The sequence below is a fragment of the Ochotona princeps genome, chromosome 5 (genome assembly GCF_030435755.1).
Source record: "Ochotona princeps isolate mOchPri1 chromosome 5, mOchPri1.hap1, whole genome shotgun sequence".
In the NCBI taxonomy this organism is placed as follows: domain Eukaryota; kingdom Metazoa; phylum Chordata; class Mammalia; order Lagomorpha; family Ochotonidae; genus Ochotona; species Ochotona princeps.
Window position 1 is genome coordinate 8458698 of NC_080836.1, and position 17553 is coordinate 8476250.

At 59.7% G+C, this 17553-nt stretch overlaps 1 protein-coding gene across 8 annotated transcripts in view; it reads right to left on the bottom strand.

Annotated features, from left to right (window-relative positions):
- Nucleotides 1-16614, bottom strand: part of BIN1 (bridging integrator 1) — a 42417-nt gene extending 25803 nt beyond the window's left edge. For 2 of the 8 annotated variants that reach the window (XM_058664339.1, XM_058664340.1), the window contains exon 1: nt 16213-16606. In XM_058664339.1, coding sequence (XP_058520322.1) covers nt 16213-16296 — 84 coding nt within the window. In that variant the 5' untranslated portion in view covers nt 16297-16606. Of the gene's footprint in view, nt 1-16212 lie in introns of all 8 variants that reach the window. The other 6 variants (XM_058664345.1, XM_058664346.1, XM_058664337.1 and 3 more) reach the window with 6 other exon arrangements.
- Between the last annotated feature and the right edge of the window lie 939 nt (nt 16615-17553).

Sequence of the window (17553 nt, forward strand, 5' to 3'; positions counted from 1 at the left end):
AGGCGGGCACCCCCCCAGATGTGCGATGACCTCACACAGGCGCGCGCGCACACACACACACACACACACACACACACACCCTGGCAGAGACCAGAATGCGGAAGGAGGGAGAGGCAGAGAAAGGGAAGCGGAGATCGCCCGCACCACCTACCGGGGTGAGGGGGACTCCCCACTACAGAGCTGCCCCAGGAGACCAGCTGGCCCCTCCCCTGCACTGCTCTGCACCCCGCTTCCTCAGACTCTTCTCAGGCTGACTGCAGAGCATGGCAGGAGGGGCCAGTGGCTCTGGGGACAGGCCACCTGCCTTTCTCCCAGGAGACAACAAGGACCTTCCCCATGGATATCACCTCCCAGCTGAGGGCACAGCATCTGCCCCTTCCCCTGAGCACCAGGAAGTTCACAGGCAAGGCATGGGAGCTCCTGGACTGTGGACCCCACCCAAAGGGAAGCTACCACCCTCGATGAAGTCAGACTCATATCACCTGGTCGCCCTGAGATGGAAGCTGTCAGCCCCATTTTACAGACAGAGAAACAGAGGTTTGTGGTCCGAGACTCTGAGAGAGGACACACTCTTGTGACTGCAGAGTAGCAGCACGCAAAGTTGGCCAGGAGCTTTGCAAAGAAACGCAAAACCAGAAAAGAACATCCCAGCTCAGGCGGCTCCCAGCTGTCCCCTCCCATACAGATTCCCCAGATGAATCTCTGACCAAGGCCCCGGGGCCCCCAGACAATGCAGTCTCCCAACATTTTTCCAGCCCATCGGTGAGAGCTGCGAAAGTCCCCAGGCTTCCCAGAATCTGTCATTCTTCTTCCTCCTTCTTCCTTCCAGCCATCCTGCCTCGTCTCTGTGACTCGCAAGCCAGAGGACAGAAGGGCGGTTGGGTTTCCTTCCTTCCGTCCTTCATTGTCTGAACACAACTGTGGCCGTCCAGGTCAGCCTCAGGTTGCGACGCAGGAGCCCCCGCAGACAGACGGATGGGGTAAAACTCTGCGTGCAGATGGTCCTGCTGCCCTCTCTGCCCTGCCTGGCCCTAGTAGGTGGGGAGGGCCTCTCCCACACAAGGACCCCCTCTTCAGGGCTGAGAGCTGGACTCTGCCCCCTGAGAAAGAAGGCAAGAAGGGGTGGGGGCAGAGAAGCCAGAGGGTCTCCCCTCCCCTCACCGCCTCTCCAGCTGGAAGGAGGCTGAGACCCCCTAGGGCCGGTGTGCGGCTCACTCCCAGCCGTAAGGCCCTGCCCTCTTCTCCCTTCCCTCCTCTCCTCCTCCTTCTGGGGTGCCTGAAATTCCAGCCAGCTTAGCAGATAAGGCTGCAGTCAGCTACCAGGGTGGAGCTTAGAGAAAGCCAAGGTGAGCTGGGCAGGCCAGAGCAGAGGCAGAAAGGAGCTGGGGTGGCAGTGGCGGGGAGGGGAGGGGGGGCATCAAAGCAGCCCCAACCAAAGCCAGAAGACTTATTGAAGGCCTGTGAGGAAACCCCAGGGTCAGGGGTTAGCCAGGAGAAAGCCAGGACCCCAGGGAGGGCTGCCCCTCTGCCCGCCCCCAACACACACATACACATAGACAAGCCCCTTCTTGGTCATTAGCAAAGGGAAGAGGGAGCTTCCAGGGGGGTCTGACTCAGCCAGCCAGCCAGCCAGTCAGCCCTCCACCCGACCCCTCCCCACCCTCTCCAGCCAGCACTTGAGAGAGCAAGCAGCTCTGCATTACAACCCCTCCAAGCAGCCCCCCTCGCAAGTTCAGAGAGGAGCCCACAATGCCGGCCTGGGACTTGGGCCCTGAGCCATGAAGGCTGGGCGGGGGGGGTGGGGTTGTGTCTTTTGGATGCCCCCTCCAGCCCCGCCACACTATGGAGACCCTGGCCAAAGGGTCATGGGTTCCCTTCCCACCTGCTGCCCAGGGAAGGGGCACCAGGAGCCCAAGGTCACCAGGCAGGGCTTCCTCCCAGGCAATTCCACCTCCCGCTGGGCCTGGCAGGGGACGGGGTGGAGCTCCCTGCCTGCCAGGAGCCCAGAAGCAAATCTGAGGACAAGAATGCAGCAAGACACAGGGCTGAGCAGCAGGTCCCAGGGCTGGGCAGCAGGGCACAGGACGGGGCATGCCGAAGGCAGGAGCACAGGCCAGGTGTAAGGAAGAGCGGGTGGGACACAGGGCCCCCTAAGGCTGAGAATGGGCTGGGCACAGCAAGGCCAGAGGAGCCAAAGGGCAGGTGAGGGGGCAGGTGCTGGACAAGAGGGTCCTGGGCTCTGCTCAACCACCATGTGGCAAGAACACTCCTGGGCCATGCAGCCAGCCCCGTGAGGCAGGGGCTCCCCACTGCACACACAGGGGGACACTTACAGGCATAGCCGGTGACAGCTAGGATGTGGCGGGAGTGGGGGGGAGTTCCCTGGCAGATTTCGGGCAGCAAAGAGCTGACTGTGAACAGCTGCTGGAGGAACATCTGCTGGGGGGTGGGCAGGGGGCAGCAGGGGTCATCATGAGGTTGGGATGTCCAGCAAGTTGTCAGGGAGGGAGTCACAGCAGCCAGCCACACTGTCCCCAGCCCTGTGTGACCAACTTAGAAGGTCAGGTCTAGACAACTGCCTGGCCTCCCACTCTGGTCAGAAAGAGGTACAGGGCGCAGGCCCAGGTTGTGTGACCCAGAGCAAGAATCGCACCTCTTAGAACGAGCCAGTCTCAGCAGGGTAACAAACCCCTTTGGCCGGGGCGGATTTCAAGTCTGAAGCAGGGCTGTGTGAACAAGAGGACAGCACAGAGTAGTGGCCACTGTCCTTCCTGTCCCCTTACCCCATCTTGAACTGGGACTGGCCACTCCCATTCTCCTGCGCCTGGACCCAGGCCTGGTTCGCCCCTCCCTGTGCACCTGTTGCCTGACTCACTGAGGCTTACGTGTGGCATTCCTTGCAGAAGACAGACACCACCCACTCCACCCCACCCTACCCCACCCTGTCCCACCATCCTATGGGGATGGAGGGAGGCTTCGTTCACAGCCCCCTCCGCTCCCTGCAAACCACCATCAACCCTGCTAATCCCGGCCCAACCCAGCCGTAACCACCACAGGAAGCCCCTTGCCACTCCACTTCCAATGCCAAGCCCAATGGCTGCCCACGGGGTGGCACAGGGTGACCGCTGCCCTCTAGTCATGCCTGGTGGGTCCAATGAGGACAGCCTGATCCTGCAGGTACCCGCCCCTCATGGCTACAGCCCTCCCTCCACCCACCTGTCCAGAGATGTCAGCAGAGCGGCTGGCTCCACCTGTCCCCTACATACAAGTGTGGCTGCTATTCTGGGCCTCGGATCAAGACGCTGGCCATCAAGAGCGGTTAGAATCTGTTCCTGCAGCCCACCCATCTCCCACCAGCTCCTCAGCTGAGAGGAGCAACTGGGCCTCAGGCCAGGGTAGAGCTCAGGAGAGAGGAGGGCGAAGGTTCTGCCAGCCACTGCCTACCTCAGTGTCAAGCCAGGGGCTGAGCCATGTGGCAGTGTGACCAGCAACCCCTCACCCCAATCCCCATAGTCTTCAGCAAGAAGCTCTGCTTCCCTAGCCAGGATGGGGATGCTCTGTGCCCTTTCCTCCAGGCAGTCTTCCCTGACTGTACCCCAGCTCCCCGCTGTTCTGTCCCAAACCCACAGTTGTTCATTAATCAGTCAGTCAGGATGCCTGCCCATTATTTTGGATGTTCCCGCTGCTGTGCTATTTGTTACTCAAAGGAATCAGTGCCCAGAGCCAGCTTTAAATAGCCCCTATCAGCCTGCCCACCCACATTCTGGCACACCCCATCTAGTGTGGGTGCTGGGTCAGCGGGTGATCGGCTTGGGAGTGGGGCAAGCAGGAGAGAGTCCAAGGCTGAGGGACTCCCACACTGCCCCCAGCCCCTTAATGTGGGAAGAGAATGGGCTTTCCCAGGCTCTGCCCTCTGGCCAATCTTGCACCCCAGTGACTCTGTATCAGCCCACAGGAGGCATCATCTGAACTTGGAGTGAAGGGGTCACGGGAGGCACCCACCAGCTGCAGGAGGTCAGCACCCAGTGCAACAGGCAAACAGGCAAGTGAGGAGATGGCCCAACTCTCTTGCCCTCCACCAATAGCCTGTGCTGTTTCAACCCTCTGTGGGCAAGATCAGGTCCTGAAGGCACAGAGAGGTGATGAGGGCACAGAGAGGCCAGCCCCTGGCCCATCCACTGGCCAGCATGAAGTCAAGCTTTGGGTTCAAGCCATGCATGCCTTCTGCCTCGACCTGGACCACCAAGGTAAGCCCTTGAGGCCAGCCAGGGGCCCCTCAGGGTCCCACAGCTCCGAGCAGGCCACTGTCCCCACTCATAGGCTCTTCCACGCCCAGAGTCCAGGGCTCACACATCACCCAGACACCTCCGCAGGCAAGTGCAGATCCAGCAAACTCTGCTGCCCATGGACCCAAAATCCCAGAGTCACACAGTGCCTGTGCAAGAGGGAACCCCCCCACCAGCCAGATTCCCACTGGCTGTGCAGCCACCGCAGTACAGACCCAGACTCGTGGTCTAAAGCAGTTTGTCCCCAGAGTCCCCCAGCCAGGAATAAAGTGAGTCCAGCACCACAGCTCTGGCCTTGCCACCCTCCCTGCCTGCCATTCCTCCTACCCCGGGGGAGGCCTCTTCTCCAACAATGGGATGTGGACATTCACCACCACCCACCCCCTCCCGGGTCCCAGGCACCAGCCCAGCATCCCTCAGGGAGTAGATCCCCAACAGCCAGTCACCGTCTTCCTCTGTCCTCAACCCCACCCCCTCAGGCCCCAAGTCTGGATCACAAGCTAGAAATTGGAATCTTCAACCATTGCCCTGCAGGACACACAGAGGGCAGGGGGCAGCTGGGTGCACAACCCCCACCGAGGGAGCACGGCTGGGTCTCTAAGCTGGCACTCCCCACCACTACCAGGATCCTCATGTGGGAACCACAGATGCCCATTTCCCTGTGTCAAGTCAAGGTTAGGGAATTCACCCACTTCAGAGACAGGAGCACAGAGGTTCTAGGTAGGTGTGGGCGCTGGGGAGCTGTTTCTTGTTCAAGCTCAAAGGGCTCAGGGAAGGAAGAGCTGGGATTTGACCTTGGGCCTGGGGCTGGACACCAGGCACCAGGCACTGCAGCCATACACAGCAAGACTCGCCTATCCTGCCGGGAAATGGGGGTCTAGCATGGCAGGCCCCATTCTGTGCAGGAGCCAAGGGACGAGTAACTGAGCCTGGGGCTGTCCTCACTGCATTGCTCGGGCATCAGTTTGGAATTTGGAGGTGGCACAGGCCACTCCAGGCTACTACAGACCGTGGGGGTGGCCTCCTGGCCGGGGTGACCCCAAAGTGCAGCAGCTGTGTCGGTCCCACAGAGCTCAGCCCCCGCATATGCTGACTCAACTCTCCGAGCCACTCCTCAGGCAAGCCCCAGACCCCCAGAGAGCCTGGCCAGTGCTGTTCTAATGTCCTCCCCTTGCAAGACGCCCAGGGTGCCCCAGGCTGAGGTCCTTGCCAGGCCAGGCTAGGACACGGGACATTCTGCTGAGCCAAGCCGCACTGCATCCCTAAGTCCTTACAAGGAGGGGACACAAAGGAAGACATTCCTGGCTGAGTTTTGTATTTCAGAACAAGAACAATATTTGGGCCGTGTCCTAGGTTCAGCAAATGCATCCAATTAACTGTGCATTCTGCTTCTCTGTGCGCAACAAGACGCAGTTCTTCACCATGAATATGCCCTCAAGTCCCCTCCCAAGCTGCTATCACCCCTCTCTCTCCCCTCCCTGCTCCAAACCCAGGCTCTCCTGCCCGTCCTCCTGCTCTCCTAATGGGTGCTAGGTGGGCTGGCACGCTGACCCAGCCCTTCCTCCTCCTCCAGGCTCCTAGTCGGATCCCCCACACACACCCCCACCTTCCTCCTAGGGCCACAGGGACCACACAAAAATCTCTGAGCAATGAGCATCCCCGGCTCTGGGGGTTCACTTTCCCTCTGGTGTGCCAGCCTATTATGGCTCCCAAAACAGACTGGGAGCAAAGGCAGCCCCACCAAGAGATGTCTGCTCTTCAGTCACCACTACCAAACACCTACCCTCTCCTGCCAGGATTTGGGGAGCTGGCAGCAGTACCTGGGAAGGACCACCTAAGGGTGGGGAAGTCCTGAGGGTTCCCCTAAGCCTCAGCATTCCCAGTGACTAAATAACCCCCCCTCCCCAGGCACAGAGAGAAACACACAAGGTGGCAGGTGTAGGGGTTTCTCAACAGGGAATGAACGCCTACTCAAGGCCCACATTCTGGGCAGGAGCCAGTTGTCCCGACGCCATTGACCAGGGACATCCACCCTAAGCTTCCTGTAGCAGAGCCAGGGTCCCACTTAGGTCATTCACACCTGCTCGCCTTGCTGCCATCGGGTCCTACAATAAATGAATGAACAAATGAAGTGACTCCGTGCACCTGCCATGGGAGAGGGGCAAGTGCCCCTGGAAAGATGCACCCTTCAGCCCTGCCTCCTTCTTTCAGCCTCCCTCCAGGAGAGGTGATGCCAACACCCCCCAATTTAGCTTTTTCTGCTTTCACAGAAGAAGAAAGGCACCACAGCTCAATGTCAAAAAGAGCTGTCAGCAGCCCAGAAGGGTTCAGAGCACGGCTGTGGGCTGCTGGGGTTTCCCAAGTCCTCCCCCACCAAGGAGCAAGGATTGTACCCCCCTAGGCAGAAAGTCTCATCACCCAGTTACTGTGGAGGAGTTTGGGGCTCTGAGAGGGCAGACGACTGGCCAGGGACCACACAGCCAGAGGATGCCCTCCTTCTACTCCCTGGCTTAACCCCCCTTAACCCTCCCGGGCATGACCCCCAGAAATTCTTCTTCCCCTTTGTCCACTCAATGCTTCCCTCTCCCTGTCCACCTGCCAGGCATTCCTGGGTCCCAATCCGTGCCCCCAAGTCATGCCTTCACCAGATAATTATCCCTGGATGACAGGGATCAAGGGGGCTGAGCTGCCGTAGGCAGCAGAAACAGGAGTGACACAGCTGGTGATGGAAGGGGGTCTCCCAGTCCAGGCCTGGTCTCTCAGTGATAGCTCAGTCCCCAGGGTCCAGTGGCAAGCACAGGCTGGCCCAAGGCTCCGGCCTCTTGGCTGCAGCCCCAGGGAGGAGTCAAGTGGAGCACAGGATCCAAAGAAAGGAGCAACAGCTGTTGGAAAAAGGGGCCGGGCTGGCCTAGGCTGTCCTGGTCCCTCCCCCCACCCCAGCCCTGCTGAGCCAGGAAAGCTCCAACCATGATGGAGATGACACCAGCTCTGATCCCCTTGGCCATCTGGGTGGCTGTAAATATCCCAAAGAGGGGTGAGCAGCCCCAAGCTCAGCCCCTGTGGTCAGCCCCTCGGAGAAGCAGCCCCTGTATGCTGGACACTCACAGGCTAGGCTGGCCCAGATAGGTGGCGCCAGGACAGTGGTTCCTGCCCTGCCCTGGCTGTCTGTGCCATGCTTCTCCTCGCCAAGCTGGGCCTCCCACGGTCAGGACAGTGATGCAGGCTGAGCCCAGGGCAGGTGACAGAAAAGGACTCAGCCAACACCAAGCAAAGCTGAGAGAGCCAGGATGCACCGGGGTCCTGGGCAGAGCTGGTCCCTTCCAGATAGCCACAGGCTATCCCCAACGCTCATCCACTTTTGGGTCATGCCAAGCACTGTTCACACTGATGCCAGAAACATCCCTCCCCACCCAAGACCCACATCCTATGCCCTTTCAATATCAGCATGGGCACCACCTCCTCCAAGGAGCTCTCCCTGACTGCTCAAGCAAAGAACAGAAATACCTCCAAGCTCCAAGGCCCTCCTCAGCCCCAAGATCATCAGGGGAACAACACCTTGTGTAAGGCAGAGAACTGCTTGCAAGCAGGGGGCAAGTCCACCGCCTCTAGGATATGGTTACCACCTCAAGGTCCTGCCCACAACAGCAAGGCTGCCATGGTAGAACAGGTAGGAGGGTGGGCATGCGGTCCGTCTTTGGGGGGTTACTTCAGTAAAAGACATCTAAGGCCCAGCAAGCAGAAGTCATCCCTTGTAACACCAGTATCCGGTATAGAGCTCTTCCTATCCAGCTCCCTGCTGGTGCCCCTGGAAAAGCAACAGCAGATGACCCACGTACTCGGACCACTGTCACCCACATGGGAGTCCCGGATGAAGCTCCTGGTTCCTGGCTTCAGCCTGGCCCAGTCCCTGCAGTGGTGACCATTTGGGGAGTGAACCAGCAGATGCAAGATCTCTGTCTCTCCTTCTCTCCTTTTCTCCTTCTCTCGGTGTCACTCTGCCTTTCAAATCCATAAATCTTTTGCTAAACAAAAAATTAGGGGCTCACTTTGGTACCCAGTAGGCATTCCTTCAACAAAGCTACTTTGGGGGGGAGGTCCTGAAGGTGAAGAGGCCCAGCCCCCACACAGAGGAATCCCTCCTCAGCCAGGGAGCTGGCTGGCCGGCTGTTGCTGTGCCAGCCGCCCACTCACTCCCAGACAGATCCAGGCTCCAGGACACCGCACTGCAGATGGGAGATGCCTGCAGCTCATTGCCCTTGCGAAGGGCGGGCAGAGGCGGCCGTGGGGGCTGGGCCCAGGATGGGGGCCTCAAGGCCGCCGTCCCATGCTGTGACCCCAATCCCACCCCATCTGTCAACACACCCAGGGGATCTGGGTCAGGGAGCAGGGGAGGAGGAGGAGGCTCAGCAGGGAGCTGTGAACCCCGTCTGAGGGCAGCAGCTCGCTGGCCTAACACTGACCTCCTGGGCCCAGCAATCCCTCTCCCTGGGACCTGCCACCCCACAGCAGAGGGCCAAGGCCAAGCCCCTTTTGGCAGCTGGCCCAGAACCAGACAAGACTCCCCAAGAGAGCCCTAGCAGAGCACAGATCCCCACTCTCAGGCCCCCGGATTTCTATGCTGCCCCATGGACAGCCCCATGCGGCTTACCCAGCACAGACAAGGTGGCATGGAGACAGACCCGGGGCACTCAGAGGCCCATGATCACAGCAACCCTTCACTCCCTACAGCCATGATGTCTTGGGGGGGGGGTGGGAATAGGGGGACTGCTGGCCATCAGATCTGTGTTCCTTATATATAACAAGAGTAATTCAGCCATCAGTATCCACAGGGCCTGGCTCTGTGGATTCAAGCAATCAAGGAAGGAAAATAAGTGGTGGGCGGGTGGGGGGTGTGAAAAAATGCCAGCATTTAGGCAACTACCTGGGTATGATACCCGACTCCAGTTCCTTGCTTCAGATTCCTGCAAGACTAGTGGTTCAGCGCTTTGGCTCAATTAGCTAATCCCCCATATCCAAGCACTAGCATCCCATATGAGCACTGGTTCCCGTCCTGGCTACTCCACTTCCCTTCCAGCTCCCTACTTGTGGCCTGGAAAAGCAGTGAAGGATGGCTCAATGCCATGAGACCCTGCACCCACATAGGAAACCCAGAAGAGGCTCTGGGCTCCTGGCTTTGGATTGGCTCAGCTCCGGCCATTGCAGCCACTTGGGGAGTGAACCAGTGGACAGAAGATCTTTCTGTATCTGCTTCTCTCTAAATCTGCCTTTCCAATAAGAATATATATATATATATATATATATATATATTTTTTTTTTTTTAAAAGGTAAGGATCTGGGGAGCAACAGCAAGGGCTCACATGATTGCATTACTGCCAGCCACGTAACGATTGAGCTCCTGGGTCCCGGCTTCAGACCAGGCCAGCCAGGACATTAGGGACATTGGGAAAGTAAGCCAGCACATGGAGTTCAGCTCTCCTCTGCTATCCTCTCGTCTCCTCTCCTTTCTCCCTCCTTCTCAAATAAATAGGCAAAAACATAAACAAAAATAAAGGAAAGGAGAGCATGTATGGGTGACATGCAAATACTGTACTGTTTTAATTTTTTTTAAGGATTTATTATTTATTTTTATTGCAAAGTCAGATATACAGAGAGGAGGAGAGACAGAGAGGAAGATCATTCACCCACTGGTTTACTCCTCAAGTGCTCACAACAGTCAGGACTGAGCCAATCCGAAGACAGGAGCCAGGAGCATCTTCCGGGTCTCCCACATGGGTGCAGGGTCATCCTCTACTGTTTTCCCAGGCTACAATTAGGGAGCTGGATGGCAAGCGGGGCCGCCGGAACACAAACCAGCACCCACATGGGATCCCGGCATGTGCAAGGTGAGGCCTTTAACCACTAGGCTACCACATCGGGCCCTATACTGTTTCATTAAGGCTTAAGCATCCCTGGGAACCACTCCCAGAGCACAGTGGAAGATTATTGCGTGCACACAGCACCCACTCTGTGTCACACTGGAGCATGGGATGCTACAGGGACCATGTGAAGCAACCTCTACCCCACTAGAGCATGTACATGCACGCCAGGAAAGTCTCTCGGTAGTGGTTAAAGTCCTCACCTTGAATGCGCCCGGGATCCCATATGGGCACCAGTTCTAATCCCGGCAGCCCCACTTCCCATCCAGCTCCCTGCCTGAGGCCTGGGAATGCGGTGGAGAACGGCCCAAAGCTTTGGGATCCTGCACTTGCGTGGGAATCCTAGAGGAAGCTCCTGGCTCCTGGCATCGTCAGCTCCTGCCTTTGCGGCCGCTTGGGGAGGGAACCATCGGATGGAAGATCTTCCTCTGTATCTCCTCCTCTGTATATCCACCTTTCCAATAAAAAAATAATAAAATAAATCTTTTTTTTAAAAAAGTCTCCCCTGTGTGTGCATTCAGCACCGTGGCTATTTCCTGTCCAACAGCATTCAATTAGTATTACCACCTTCTCACACCAAAACACTAGCCATGTGACAAAAGCAAAAGCAGACAGGATTGTATCCCAGAGGAAAGAGCTACTCGAGAGCCCAACACCATAGCCTAGTTGCTAAATCCTCACCTTGAACGCACCAGGATCCTATATGGGTGCTGGTTCTAATTCCAGCAGCCCCTCTTCCCATCCAGCTCCCTGCTTGAGGCCTGGGAAAGCAGTAGAGGACGGCCCAAAGCCTTAGGACCCTGCACCTGCGTGAGACCCAGGAAAGGTTCCTGGCTGCTGGCTTCAGATCAGCTCAACTCTGGCCGGTTGTGGTCAATTGGGGAGTGAACCAGCAGATGGAAGATCTTTCTCTATCTCCTTCCCTCTGTATATCTGCCTTGCCAATAAAAATAAATAAATCTTTTTAAAAGAAAGAGCTCCTAGAGATTCAAGGGGTGGGATGCGTTAACTACCTTGCATGTGAAAGACACCCAGGGCATCTTATCTGTGCTCCTGGCTCTAGACCTGTGCCTGGAAAACCCAGGCCTGCATATGCCCCCGGGGTCCACTCAAGTGACACCACCACCCCATGTCCTCCCCAAGGAGGAGAAAGCAGCCTGCGGGGGTGGGAGGTGCCCAAGAGCCCCAGGGGCCAGGCCAGCCTTCCACAGGACAGGCAGCAAGGGGACAGCAAGCAGCTCTGAGTTAACAGCCTCTGCTGTGAGTCTCCCTTTCCCCAGCGGCCCCAGACAGGCTCCACGTGAGGACAGGAAAGCTCCAAGAGGGCCAGGAGAGCTGCTCAGGGGCAGGAGGGCAGCAGGAGAGGATCCAACCGTATCCCGGCCCCCCTACACCCTCTTTACTACACTAAGTCACTGCTTGGCGTGGAAATCGCCCAATCTCCCAGGTACCCCAAATTCCTCCTCCTCACCCTGGCCTCTGCCATCCCCCACCCTGGGCAGCAGCACCTGCCGGCCTGACCTTATACAAACAGCCCCTCAAGGCTGCACATCTGCGTAGGCCTGCCTTCCATCAGGGTCCTTTCCTTGGACCCAAAAGGCAGCAAGCCCAATAGGCAGTTTTAGGAAAACAGCATGCCAGGGCAGCAGCCCACCGGACGCCCTCTATCCTTGCTGCCTTCTCTTCCCTGTAGACCACAGACTTCCATCAGCCTTGCCCTCACTCAACTCTCCCATGGCAGGGGCTCTTCCTATGCAGGGTCCCTAGGAACTGCCCCGCGGCCCTGCTGCCCCGCTGGAGCGTCAGCCTTCCAGGCCAGGGGCCTTGGCCATTTTCACTGTGCACCCTCAGCCTCTAGTATAGTGCCCAGCACACAGCAGGTACTCTACTTCTACAGGACAAATCGACGAAGGAATAGGCAGACCCCATCAAGGCCTCAGCGATGGTGAGAAGGCAAGCCCAGGGAGAGGAGGAAGATGTGGCCAGGGTCACAGAGCCACTGGGCACCACCCAATATGCTCACAGCAGAACTATCTGATGCCTGAGTCCAAGCCCTCTGCCCACCTGCCCGCCCACACAAGCACACATACTGTCCCCGGGCTGTGACCACATCCTAAGCCTAGAGCAGCTCAGAACTCGGCAGGGATTAGCTGTCTATGGAGGCCTGTAATGGACACTCTCAGGAGAGGGGCTAGCAAGGGTGACCATGGAGGAGGACAGGGACTCCCAGGATGGACTCCCCAGCATTTAATGGACACATCTGGCAGAGGAGGGAGAATCTTTGTCAGCCAGGTTTCATAAGGAAGGTCCTGTTTGCCAGGCGGAGCTCCCAGCACCCATGTGTGCTCCATAACCAGAAGGGGGATTCGGAGATTCTAGAAGCTTGGGACAGAAGTCCTCTCCGAATAGGTCCCAATCAGGAGCCTGAAAGTGAAGGAAACCAGCTCACCCTCCACCCCCATAGGGTGTGATCTGTGAAGGAAGGCAGAGGGGTTCTCTCTAACAACCCCTGAAACGTGTGGATTTCCCCAGCAGCCAACCCTTGACAGCTTCCAGCTCACGTCTGACCCACCCATGCCTCCTCTGCAGGAGAGCTGGTGACCTTGCCTCTCTCATTCCCAACTCTGAACCCTGGGGCCTGACTGTGTCTCCTGGAACCCCTTCTGCTCATAGCCCCACACAGGCCGTTTGGCCCTACCTCCTCCGCCCCACCCCTGGAAACCAGCCCTGAGCCAGCAATCTTCCCTAGGCAGAGAGGAAAGAAGAGGGGGGCTCAGGGAGGAGGACTCGGGGTCCCTGCATCTAACCTCCCCACCCACACCCCATTCAGAGCACCTCTCCAGCAGGGAGATGAACCGTCCACCATGAATAACCGAGGGCAGAGGGAAGCAGCTGGCACAGGGTGGTAGCCAAGAGGGGCTCAGGGAGCGGCCTCAGACACCCAAGGGCAGAGGTAGCCAGCAGATGGAGGGGATGACAAGAAGCTGGTGGAGGACAACAGCTGCGGACTGGGGGTTGGGAAAGGGGCCGGGTTCCCACAAACTCAGTGACCCAGGGGAGCAGAGCCCATGTGGCCTGTGCCTGCATTCCAGGGGTCCCTTCCAGGAAAGCTTCTTGCAAGTGTGTCTACTCTTCAGGTTAACTGCAAGGAGAAGGCCCCAGGGCATGGGCTACCGCGGAGCAGACCAACATGGCTATGGCTTGAGACCTCGCGCACCCACATGGGCTTGGTCCAACTCCCAGCAGGTGTCAGGATCCTAAAAATAACCTCCCCTGCACTTTCTTCTAGGAGCACCTGCCAGCCCTCCACCCTCCATGGCCCATGGACTGGCCTGCACCCCCTTCACTCCCATACTAGCACTTTCTTCCCTCCTGTAATCACCTGCCCAGCTCCAGTGTCCCACGCTCCTCCCTCCAGCCCACTCCATGAGGACTCCTACGTGGCAGCCCTCCAGGGGCCAGGGGGTGAGCTCCCGCTCCCTTCCCCTGTTCTGCCCCAGCTGTCCTTCTCAACCTCTAATCCTTTCTGTCATCTGACCCAAGTCCTACCCTAAACTGGCTTTGCCCAGTCATCTTCGGAGGCCCAAAAATGGACACAGTCGTTATACAGAGTTAAACGCAATGGGAAGATGACCTCATGGCACCCATAGGCCCTAGTTCCAGGCACGCACTCTGCACCCCCCACACTGGGGACAGCTGGGAGGCACGGAATGTGAATGAGCCCTTACAGGACAGAGCTCTGTGTGGGCCACAGACACTGCCCCCTGCCTAAGTCAGCATGCAGGGGCTCAGCCCAGGAAGTAGCACACAGCAGATGTCGGGCAGGGAGTGTCAGAGGAGGGAGGATGGAGGGGGCGTTCAGCACGGCCTGGCCCTATCTATAAGCCTGTGCCAGGCCAAGCCCCAATAACTACCCATGATGCACCTGCAGGAGCTGGGTGACTGCCCGAGACACACTCTACTCCATCTGCCCAGGTGGGCCAGGGCGTAGCCACCATCTGGGAGGCCACAGAGACACCCATCAGGCCTGCAGTCCCAAAGGGCAGGCTGCCCTTGACCTCAGAGCCACCCTCTGCGTCTCAGACTGAGAGAGGACAAGTGGGAGAGAAGAGTAGGGGCTGCAAGGTGGGACCCTTCCTTCCACATGAAGGTCCCCCCACTGAGGGCGACAGGGGAGCTGGAATGGTTCCACGGCTCATGCGTGAGGCAGAGGCAAGGTGGGGCCAGTGGCCAGACTGCTTGCAAGGCAGCAGGATGGAGTCCACAGGAGTCAGGCGTAGAAGCAGCACCCCCTCCAGAAGACACTGAGAAAGCAGCCGACTTAGGGGTACCCAGTCTGTGACACGGAAAAAGGCAGAAGAGCCTGCAGCCAAGAAGGCAGTGGGTGCAAGGAACAATGCTTTCAGGGAGAGTCAAGAGGCCTGCTATGCGCGGAGGGTCCCCAACAGTGCACAGGTTCTGGAAGCATCCGCAACTGAGCAGCTGTCAGTCAACTGTGGTCAAGGAACAGGGGCTGCAGAGAGAGGGAGGGAATGCAGCCTACTCTGAGAACCACAGCAAAGACACTGCAGAGAAAAGGCAGCTGGGTGGGAGGTTAGGAGGTGGGGTGTTACACTCAGCAAGAGCAATCCCAGCTCCCCATCCATCTCCCTGTCCTCCCTGCTCCCCAGGCCAGGACTGCAGGCACCCTCAGGATTACCCTGTGGCTAGGGAGTCACACCAGGGTGCCCAAAGCCCTGCAGGTCCGCTGAAGACCATGAGGGATTCCAATCCCTCTTCCTGTCCCGTCCCCACCCCCTCCAAGCAGGGAGGGGGAGTTGAGTATGGCCAGATCTGGAGCTTGGCTGCCGTCCTATCCCTGATCGCACACCCACCCACCCACTCAGCCAAGAACACAAGGATGAGCAGCAGCCCCCTCCCTCCCCGTCACGTGGTTGCACCCCTGGGGGGCCCAGTCCGCCGGTCCCCGCAGCACCAGTCACTGTTTATAAACAGCCTTAGAAACAGACACAGAGCCTGCGCCCCCCCACCCCCCGCCCTTCGACTAGCCCGCAGCGTCAGGGGCCACCCTGTCCAAGGCAGGGACTCTGCAATCTCAGATTTCAGGATCGGGATCAGCAGGGGAAGTGGCGTCAGCAGCTGGCGCGATCCAATTCAACACACCCGAGGATCAGGGGGCTGGCCGGCCCAGACCCCCGCCTTCCCCTCGCCCGGAATCCCTCACAGCTCCTCCAGCACACGCAGCAAGTCGCCCACCCCCAGGCAGCTCCGACTCATCTCCCAGACCCGCAGGGAGTCGCATCCCGTGAACAGGGCTCGGTTCCCCGTGGGCGCTCCACGCCCCTCCCGGCCCCAGTCCCCCGGGGCGTCCGCAACCAGCACCGCTGTGGCCGTCACCGCCACCCGTTCCTGGACCACTGGGGACCACGCGGGTACTCCCGCTCCCTCGGGTGGCTGCAATCCCTCCCGGAGGGGAGCTCGGCCCTAAGCCCCCGGTGGGGCCCTGCGGCAGCTCCCAGGCCGCAGGCACCTCCCAGGAAAGGAAACCAATGGGAAGGAGGCCACCGCAGGCGCTGGCAGCTTTGGCCATCTGGGGCTCTGGTGGCTCCGGGGTCGCATAGACAGGCTGCATGAGCACGGAGCCTCAGGGCGGGGGTCGCTCCTGCGCCTCCCAGACTCCCGGGCTGCGGCCTCCGGAAAGGGGGCAACCCACACCGCGCGCCCGGACTGGAGCCCGGAGCAAAGCCGCCACTTGTCCGCAGGCGAGTGGAGCAGGGACAAAGCGACTGGAGGAGGGGGTGGGGGTGAGGAGACAGCTGCGCCCTCCCGGCTCCTGTCCTGGGCGGGGAGGCGAGCACTAGACACGAAGAGGGTGCGCAGAGAGCCGGTGGGTGCAGGCTGGGGACCCCCGAAGACCCTAGCCCTGGCGGTCCCGAAGGTGACAGCGCCGGACGCCCAGCGAAGGAAAGGGACAGAGAAGGACAGGTGTCCGGGGCCCCCGGCGCGCTCACCTTCTCCTGTGCGCGGGTGAGCTTCTTCTGCACGTTGCTAGCGATCTTCCCCGCCGTCACCCCCTTGCTGCCCATTTCGGCCATCGCGGCGGAGGCCTCAGCCCACGGCGGGCGCCGAAGTCGCGCGGGGAGGCCGTGCGCACCGCGCTCCCAGCCCCCAGCCCTAGCCCCAGCCGCGCGTCCGGCCCCGGCTCCGGCTCCGGCTCCCGCTCCGCGCCGCGCACCACACGGCCCGGCCGACTGACGGGAGGCGGAGCGTGCGCCCGGCGAGCTACGCGGGGACCGAGGGAGGGCCGCGCCGAGGGCGGGGGGAGGGGACGGAGGGGCCGGGCCTCGGGCGCGGGTCAGCGCCCCCCGCCGGACAAGACACTGCCTTTTAAAGGGCCACCCTGGCCGCGGGGCTCGGCACTGAGGCCCTCGGGGCTCTGGAGGAGCGCGGGGCCGTGGTGACGGCGCCCCCGCGCCGGGAGCTGACGCGGCGGTCCGGAGCGCGGCGCCTCCTGGGGCTGGGCGTCTTCGCTCCTCCTCCCGCTGCTGGCACCTCGGGGCAACCAGGTGGAGCAGAGGGAAGTTCTGTGCCGCGGGAGCGCCGAGCCGAGCTCCCAGGCTCCCCGGCTGCGTGGCGAGCGCGGTGCGCGCGGTCAGCCGCCCCGCAGCGCCCTCTGCCTGCCCGGCGCCTCCCCCTGCCCGCCGGCAGCCGCGCAGGTGCGACCTCAGGGCCGCCCGGGCGGTGCCAGTCCTCCAAGTTGCCGCTAGCAAGCGAACGCTCGGCCAAGCGCCAGCTGCGTGCTTGACACGGGGCTGAGCCAGGCTGTAGCGGGCAGGGACACCTGCAATCCACCGGCTAGACGCACCTGCAAGCGGGAAATATCCCTGGTCCCACCTTCCTCGCGGCGACTAGGCGATTCCGGTCAGCCAACGTCGTTTACTCTGTGTTCACAGACACTAACCTGAGCCCACTGATGCCCGCCCCCAAAGCAAGTCATAACTGGGCTGGCTGGGTTTTGTAGAGATGGCTTAGCCCTGTCCAGTGTGTGGACAGGAGCCAAAGCTGGTGGCTGTGACTCCCCCAGGGCAGTCAGGGGGACGGAATTATGGGTGGAGAAGGGGGAGGTAAGGTTCTTTGGGAGACGCCCTGGGTGGAGCACTCACAGGACATTATACAAATGCAGAAGCTGGGAGTCCAGGAGCGAGAAAGATCAGCCTGAGTTCTTGCTGACACTTTCTCTCTCTCTCTCTCTCTCTCTCTCTCTCTCTCTCTCTCTCTCTTCCTTTTAACATTTATTTTATTAATCAAAAGGCAGAGTTACAGATTGAGAAAGAAAGGTCTTGCATCCGTTG